At 42.4% G+C, this 8,996-nt stretch overlaps 1 protein-coding gene across 1 annotated transcript; it reads left to right on the top strand.

The window, feature by feature from the left end:
* Nucleotides 1–51: 51 nt before the first annotated feature.
* On the top strand, nt 52–6,709 carry znf711 (zinc finger protein 711). The gene is made up of 8 exons (XM_011480301.3): nt 52–216; nt 1,114–1,188; nt 1,295–1,395; nt 2,044–2,904; nt 2,976–3,119; nt 3,213–3,416; nt 3,639–3,773; nt 3,920–6,709. The coding sequence occupies exons 3-8, from the start codon at nt 1,317–1,319 to the stop codon at nt 5,098–5,100; spliced, it is 2,604 nt and encodes an 867-aa protein (XP_011478603.1). The 5' UTR covers nt 52–216; nt 1,114–1,188; nt 1,295–1,316; the 3' UTR covers nt 5,101–6,709.
* The last annotated feature ends 2,287 nt before the right edge of the window (nt 6,710–8,996 follow it).

Raw genomic sequence — 8,996 nt, forward strand, 5'->3', positions numbered from 1 at the left:
AGGGATCAGCGGTAAACGAGGCCACGCATTGTCTGCCCCCCGCCCTCCCTCTGCTTGTCAGGAAGCAAGCTGATTGGCCGAGGCCTAGCAAAGAGTGGCCGGGGATCCTAAACTGCAGGCCGCACTTAGCTTACCGTCAAAAATAAACTAAAAAAGTAACAGACACTTTCTGCAAGAGGGAGGCACAAGAATACAGTCAGAAGACGACGTTATCAGGTAAATTTATTTTAAACAGTCCACCAAGGCACGCGGAAAGAGACCCACGGGCCCAGTCAGACGTAGCGGGCCTCTTTCAGCCCTTAAGGAAAACAACATGGAAGATAATGCGGCACACCCGCATCGATTAGCTTAGCACGCTAGCTAGCAAAGAGGACGACCGTCGTCGCGATAAATCCAATTAAATGTTAACAATTAAACTAGAATAAAATATACTGTGCTGACTGTCTTGCAGTCATCCGTGCACTGCGTGTAAAAGAGCTGCAAAATCGGCGATATGGTGATTTAAGACTGGTTTTTGTGTCACTGGAGTTAGCTTCAATGCTAAAACAAAATGGCGCCCGATAAACAAGCCATAGCTGCTAGTTAGCTCCAGTGGGTGGAGGGCGTTAGCCTCCAAACCAGGGGGTTGCATAACAGCTATCTTTATTGGTGATCATAAACATTAGGCATCTTTAATTTAATATACTGTTGATTATCAATAATACGAAACGAGCAATGCGCCAGGGCATTGATAAGTGTGCATACTTTTGTTAAAGCAATTGCCCACGGAACGGGGATGTTTTATTTGCTCTATTTTGAACCGTCATATCTGACGGCACGACATTTTTCCTACAAAACAAGCAATTCTTTCGCGGCAAAAGATCGGTCTGCAGTTTGCAGACTTGATATAAAAGAGCAGTCTTTCAAATTTGTTGTAGAAAGGCTCAACCATCTCCGTGCAGAGCTACATGTCCGCAGGTTGGCGTTATGTGTAGTACTCTTACTAGACAATAGATGGAGCCAGTGGAAACCCTAACAGTTTCAAGTGCTTCTTGAAACAACCACTACAAGATACTGAGAATTAAACTTGTAAAAAATATTGTGTTTATTTAACTTTTTCTTTCCTGTCCTCAGATTGAGTTAATTGATGGAAGAAGGCATGCTAGTTATCGTGTTGGTTTTATTATAAAGATCTCACTAAATGTGAAGGTATGTGTTTACTGCAGGCTATTATTAGATTCTTGTTTGTTTTCTTGATATCATTTAAGGTAAACACAAGCATTGACCAGTTTTCTGCTCACAATATCATTTTCAGTAAGTTTTTACTGGATCAAAACATGGATCAAGGAGGAGGGGTATTGGAGCTGCACGCTCAGGAGCTGAAGATGCCGCATGCTATGATCATGCAAGACTTTGGTGGGTGGTAAAAGTAGAAATCATTGACCAAACATCACAAGCTATATTTGAAACCATTTGAGTTATTATAAAGGGTTTTTTGTTAGATTTAAAAATGATAAAGTTCACAATTTTGTGGGCATTAAGTTTGCAGTTTTGCCCATGTCTTAAAATGTGTGACTCTATCATCTGTGCTCTCATTAAATATGTACTTTTCATGTTTCTTTATTTATAATCTATAAACAGTCTGACCATTTTCCTAAAGTAGTTCAATGACTTGCAATAACAGCAATGCGTTTTCCTTTTTTTAGTCAAAATTTCTGAATTTGATCAACTCTGACTGAAAGCTGACGCAGAACACTAAAACAAAAACGGCCTTTTTGTACAACACTACCGCGGCAAACTTACAACAGAGGCTTCTAATCATGTTTACGATGAAAACAGCATTTTTTTCCCAACATAAAAAGTGTGGAAAATCTGAAAAAGTAAGATTATCATCATAAAGGTATCTACAAAAACTGAAAGCTTAAATCTGAATGGCTGCAACTTGATTGTCGTGTGAGTTAAATGAAATGGAATGCTGTGCCAGTAAAACTTGGTTTTGGCATTAGCTTTATTTATTTGCATTTTGGGAAATTCTAACCCCTTTTTTTTAAATATTTCTTGCAGTTGCAGGCATGGGAGGTCTTGCTCACATTGATGGCGAGCACATTGTGGTGTCCGTGCCTGAGGGGATGCTTCTCTCCGATGTGATGACGGACGAGGGCATTCTCCTGGAGCATGAGCTTGAGGTGGAAGGTCTGGAAACCCACGTAGTTGAAGGTCTGGAGGCGGAAGTGGTTGAAGGACTAGAGACTGAAGTGGTGGGAGGCTTACATGCAGACGTTGAAGGCCTGGAGGCAGAAGTGGTTGATGGGCTGCAGACGCAGGTGGTGGAGTTGGAGGCTCAGGTGGTTGAGGGCTTAGAGGGTGAGGTCGAAGTTGCGGCTCTCGAGGCCCAGGTGGTGGAGGGCCTGGAAGCTGAGGTAGATGTAGAAGGGCTGGAAGCTCATGTTGTGGAGGGGCTTGAAGAGGAGGTGGAAGTGGAGGGCTTAGAGGCTGAGGTTGTTGAAGGTCTTGAAGTAGATGTGGAAAGTCTCCACTCTCAGGGAGTAGAGGCCCACGAAATAACCGCAGAAGACATGGTTGCCACAGGACACAGTGTGATCATGCCTGACAATATATTGGGGACCGAAGTGGCGATTGAGGAAGCCTTGGAAGCCCATCATCACCATGTTTTAACGTCAGACCTCATCCAGGACCCAAATCACCACCATGACGACATGCCTGACCAGGTGTTTGTAGCTGAGCTACTCTCTGATCACCAAGACAGTACATTGGACCACCAGCTGGTGTCAGAAGGATTGATGGTGACAGAAGCCAACTCAGAGACCATCATTCATCAACAGTTGCCAAATGAGGGTGTTCCTTTACAGACAGACGAGGATGATGATGGAAGAAGCAGCTCAGAGGATTACCTTATGATCTCCCGTAAGACACATTCAAATTCCACTCTGCAGAGCTCATTTTCTCCAATAACAGCATTATTTTTGTTGTTGCAGTTGATGAGGTGGGAGAGAAGTTGGACATAGGAGACACTCCCCTGGAGATCAGTACTGAGGTAATGGACAAGGAAATCAAAGAGGAGGAAGAGTCTGAGGTCATCAAGGTTTACATCTTTAAAGCTGAAGCAGACGATGACTTAGGCAAGTGACCTTAAATCTGCTGTCTTTTCCTTTTTCTGTTAGTCAAAATTGAGGGTTGATAAAGTGGGAGAAAAAACCTCTTTCTATTTTTAGGAGGAACAGAGGTGATAACAGAAGATGATTACCAAAATGGCCATCCTGACCTGGAAGCAGCTTCCTCAGGCAGGCTGGGAGTTGGCCGGGACAAGATGGTCTACATGGCTATCAAGAACCCACCTAAGGATGAAGAGGAAGAAGACGAGGAAGATGACGACGATGACGATGATAGTGATGATGATGACGATGATGTAGACATCAGTATGTGAAAAAATATATTATGATTTTTTAGTGCGCATAGATGTTAAATAGGTCAATTTGGTTGTTTAAGAGGTAAAAAACAAACAAAAAAACTGGCAAATACAAAAACACAACCAGGACTTTTGAGCTTCAAAGTGTTTGAGTGTAAAATAGAATGGTTTAAGGGTTTCAAATGATTTACAATGTTTCTTTTGAGTGTATTTGATCTTAATGTCTTTGTAGGTACTACCATTGATCAGGTGAAGAATGGAGTTGCTGCACCTTATTTACAAATCCGTGAGGGGCTGGGCGCTAACAGAGCTCTGAAATCCAAAGTTAGGAGGAAGAGGAAAGGAGATACAAGGCAGTGTCAGACTGGTATGATCTGCAGAATTATTCTATTCACATTTGAAGTCATCCTGATTCACGTAAAGTTTTTAGCTGTTGATTATAAAAACACAAGTCAAGTATAACTTGAAAAATAAATCTGGGGATTGATTTGGTCTTCCCTGACTTTGTTCCAGCTGTTATCATTGGGCCAGATGGGATGCCTTTGACGGTTTATCCCTGCCACATCTGCGGAAAGAAGTTCCGTTCGAGGGGCTTCCTCAAATGCCATATGAAGAACCACCCCGACCATTTACTCAAGAAGAAGTACCAGTGTACCGACTGCGACTTTACCACCAACAAAAAGATCAGTTTCCACAATCATTTGGAGAGTCACAAGCTCTTGAGCCACAACAGTGAGCGATCTCCAGAATATACCGAGTACACGCGGCGCTATCACGAGTCCAGCCCTTTGGGCTCCGACAAGCTCATCGTTAAGGACCCGGAACCCAAACTGCATCACTGCAAGTACTGTGATTATGAGACCGCTGAACAGGGTCTGCTCAATCGCCATCTGCTGGCAGTGCACAGCAAGAACTTTGCACACGTGTGTGTGGAGTGTGCCAAAGGCTTTCGTCATCCGTCGGAGCTAAAAAAGCACATGCGGACCCACACAGGGGAGAAGCCCTACCACTGTCCGCATTGCGAGTTTCGTTGTGCAGACCAGTCAAACCTAAAAACTCACATCAAGAGCAAGCATGGCGCCGACCTGCCTTTCAAGTGTAGCCACTGTCCCCAAGCTTACGCCGACGCACGGGAACTCCAGCGTCACATGGAGACTGTGCAGGGCCACAAGACCCACCAGTGTCCGCACTGCGAACACAAGAGCACCAACTCCAGTGACCTGAAACGGCACATCATTTCAGTACACACCAAGGACTTCCCCCACCAGTGTGACGTGTGTGAAAAAGGCTTTCACAGGCCTTCAGAGTTGAAAAAACACGCAGAGACACACAAAGGCAACAAAGTGCACCAGTGCCGGCACTGCAACTTCAATGCTCCCGACACATTCACCCTGAGTCGCCACATCCTGTCCATGCACACAAAGGATCTGCCCTTTAAGTGCAAGCGCTGCCGGCGAGGTTTCCGGCAACCAGCGGAGCTGAAGAAGCACATGAAGACGCACAGTGGTCGAAAGGTTTATCAGTGCCAGTATTGCGAGTATAACAGTACGGACGCTTCTGGCTTCAAACGCCACGTCATCTCAATTCACACCAAGGACTATCCCCACCGCTGTGATTACTGCACCAAGGGCTTCAGGAGGCCTTCAGAGAAAAGCCAGCACATAGCAAGGCATCACAAAGACATGTTGATGTAACGTCACAAGCACTCCTTTAACCGAGTAAATCTGTGTCACACACCCAGAGGTCATTTTAGTCGATCAGAAAAGACTGATGCAGGCATTGAAGACATTATATTTGCCGTTCTGTGTTGGAATAAACCTCCTCCCACGGGTGATGCTAAAAAATACCCATTTAGACGGAACAAAGTCTAAAAAAAAACAACAAAAAAGTTGTACACACCAGGTGGGCCAGCTGTAAATTCTTTTCTGTTGCAGAAAATGGCATATGAGCATTTATTCAGGGTTTCAAATGTCTATATTTTTATATCCACTCAGCTGAAATGCTGCACGCCGACTGTCAGTGCTTTGTGAAACATCATGCTAGTTCTTACTACGTGGAATGAGTACAGAAGACCTTTGCCTCCATAGAAATAACCCCCCCCCCTCCCCCTCCCATTGGAACAAGCTGCTCCTCCCCTGGCATTTGTTTGGTGCTGTCTGATCTTAGACTGCGTTCAAACTTTTCAGTCACGTCTGGACGCATTCTGCATCTTGGGGGGGTTCTAAAAAAAAAAAAGAAAAGAAATTAATAGTTGAACTTCCATCATTTTTAAATTGTCCTCCCAGCTTAAACACTTGGAGTTCTATTAAGTTAATAATGTATTGAAAATGTAGTAGATATTTTATTAAATGTGTCTTAAAAGTTGAGTCAGAGATGTGTTTCAATCAACCACCTCCAGCAAGGAGCAAGCAGAACTGGCATATTAGATCACCCGTTTTTTGTACACGACAGTGACATTTGGTGATTCCACCTGCTACGATGTTGCAGATATTTCACCGATGTAGTATTATGAATATTATTTTAGTATGAAAAAAGTGACATATGGTTGGCTCCACATTAAAAAACAACAACCTCTGTATTCATCTGCCACAGTTGAGTTGCATACGTGTGGTATTAGCTATGACACAGATGTACTTTAACCATTTGATTGCAATCATGCCTTACATCTGGTCGTTTTCACTCTTGAAACACTGAGGAACATAGTTAATCAGAGAAGAAGTGATTCTTAACTCTCAAACATGCACAGCTCTATGATTTGTTTGAGTCAGTAGAAAGCACTTTAAAAAATGTTTTTTTTTATTATTGATTTTGTTGGTATTTTAACATGTATGGGAGTTAATTATCTGGGGATGTGTCTATATATTTATATACATGTCCTTGGGGAGGGGGAAAAACACATTAAAAGCTTAGTGGGAAAGGTAAACGTCGTTTTTCTTTCGAGTGTTAACTCTAACCAGTGGGCACGATTCACCACAGCATCAAACTGTCACTGCTTTGTGGGTGAAAGAGTTCTTGTTTTGTTTCTATGGATAAGTGATTGGGTTTTGTGTTTTGTGCTCACTAACAAGTATCCCGGACACTAGTCTTTTCCACTTAACCCGCCCCAGTCCCAGACCTGGGCTTGTTTTCCTGACATCAGTGGTCATTAGTCTTTTCAAGTATGCACATATGCTGTCTACATGAAATTCATTGTGATATATATATTAAAAATCCCCACATTTTGTGTACCCTAGTCATTTTTTCCCCCTTCAGTCTGGATAAACTCCTGGCGGGGAAGACCCAAAATAAACTATCTTTTTAACATGTTTTCTTCCTTCTCTGCCTAGAATTTGATGTGTTTTTGTCCAAATTGATAGAAATACTTTTGAAGGTTTTGTTTCACAATGTAAATGGTCCCAAAGACGGCTGTAGAGACAAAAAAACAGGCCTCTATGTTAACACTTGGTTTGCAGTTTGGTTGTTTTGTTTTAGGTTTTTGCAAATTTCAGTGTGTTAGTCCCCCATAACAAAAACCTAACTGGAAATGTCATAAACAAACCCTGAAGCCTAAACATCTTCAACGACTGCTTCACCAGGAAATCTATAACCCTTGTGCTATCCTATGACCCCACCCTTACATTGACGTGTTATTCCTACCATGACAAAGGTGGATAAAGGTGGAAAGATTTCATTTAATCCATGGACAACAGTGAAGATCACAAATCATTGAAGAAAAACGGTTCAGAGCACTGTCTAGTGGGTCTAGATGACCCAACTCCCAATGTTAAAGTGCCTAGGATAGCACAAGGGTTAAACAAAACGTCAACCAGTGTGACTCTGATAAATACCTGAGTCATGAATAGTGCAGGGGGGAAGTTTTTCTGATTCTTTGTACTTTTTTGCAAGAGAATCAAGTGTAAGTTGAATATGTGTAAAAACAGATAATTAATAGCAAATCAATTTACATTTGAGTTATTCTTAAGTTCAGCCAACTCTCGTTTTTTCCAATATTGATTTTTATCAATGTATTTCATTTTGAGACGATTTTATAATTGATACAGGCCAATTAACAATTTACCTCAGATTAATCTGATTGGATGATAGGAATAAAAGTGGACTAATCGTTGCTCCTCAGTCTTAATCCATTTCCTGACTTCTAATGACGTTTTGGACCTATGATTTTCACAATAAAAGAACAGATAAGTGAACAAAGCTTAAACACCAAATGGCAAAAAAACTCCAGAACTCAATTTCCTGTCTCATGGAGATCCTGGTGGATCACAAATGTTATATATATTTCAAAAATATAAGTTATTTTATTTCCTCAATGCAGATGAAACGATTACATTTATTTCTATTAAAATGAACAGTCGTTTTTTAACGCTGCTGCATAATGAAATGCATCCTGTGCGTTTATTTATGCTCCCCCCCTCATCCCTGTCTTCAAACATGCTGGGAGTTTCGAGGCTGCGTTGCAGTCGAGCAGTGCTTCACTCCCCGTCACCTGTCGTGTAAGAAAAATGACATCTCATAGTGAGGGTGATGAGGCCTTGCAGGCTGCTCTGTGTAGGCACCATTAACACATTAGAATATAGACGTAACAGCCTTTCCCTTTCTGTTGACCCCATAAAACGTCCCATAAATCACCTGCTGGTGCTGCTCTCAGCAGATGTGCAGACTTCTACAACGTCTACTTATACATGTGATTTCAGATGGAAACATTTGGACGCTGAGGAAATCCTTCTCCCTGCACACACAGGACGGTCTCAGAAGGCCACGACTGGGATGGAAACTGACAGATACACACTGATAATCCAGCTCCCGCAGGTGGTCGAACCAATTTATTTTGCTGGAGTGGAATGGTTCCCGTTCGAGCCGCAGCGCCAATGGTGTGATCAGAATTATAAAACCTCAACTAGGAGCTCAGGGTGACACGCTGAGTTTCAGGGAGTTAAAAGTCAGATAATTTGGGCTCAATTAGTGCGATTTCGCGAGCTTCATCATTCTCAGCAACTGGCAGGGGTTAACTGCTAATGAGTGCTAATGGTTGAACACATTTCTGCAAATTAATCATTTCGTTTGAACTCGGCGGGATTCTGGAGTTAAATGCATGTCACTTTTGCTTATTTCAGTGAGGGTGAACAATAAATGGAACTGGGAGTGAGTCATCAGCTCCACCACTTCCAGACTCTGCAATACGACAATATGTCAGAGGCAGATTGCTGACATTGAAGCTGCGGTGGTGGGAGCCAGCTGGAGATTGCTGGTTCTTCACAGGCCAAAATGGGGTCCTGAGGATGGCAAGTGGATGCTGTTATGACTCCCCTCCCTGATTATCTGATCTGGTTCAGTCTAACATAGAAAAAAAATAATCTTGAAATTAACTGTTCCCACACATTGGACTGTAATGTAATTGGACTGTAATGTCTGGAAACGCATTCTACTACACTGTGAATAAACAGTGTGGTAGAATGTTCCAATAATGTTCTGTTTGGATTATTTTGATGTGAAAAAACAACTATAGGAAACTATTATCTTGAAAGAAATACAAGGAATCTGGAAAACTTCACCTGCACTGCTCAGTACCAGGTATTTACTGTAGCTTTAAGTC

This window comes from Oryzias latipes, chromosome 10 (assembly GCF_002234675.1).
Source record: "Oryzias latipes chromosome 10, ASM223467v1".
In the NCBI taxonomy this organism is placed as follows: Eukaryota; Metazoa; Chordata; class Actinopteri; order Beloniformes; family Adrianichthyidae; genus Oryzias; species Oryzias latipes.

Excerpts from the sequence above, each read along its gene's own strand:
- znf711 (XM_011480301.3), top strand. The coding sequence starts at position 1,317 with ATGGATCAAGGAGGAGGGGTATTGGAGCTGCACGCTCAGGAGCTGAAG. Across the intron at positions 2,905-2,975 it reads GGATTACCTTATGATCTCCC|TTGATGAGGTGGGAGAGAAG; the intron begins GTAAGACACATT and ends TTGTTGTTGCAG. Across the intron at positions 3,417-3,638 it reads TGACGATGATGTAGACATCA|GTACTACCATTGATCAGGTG; the intron begins GTATGTGAAAAA and ends ATGTCTTTGTAG.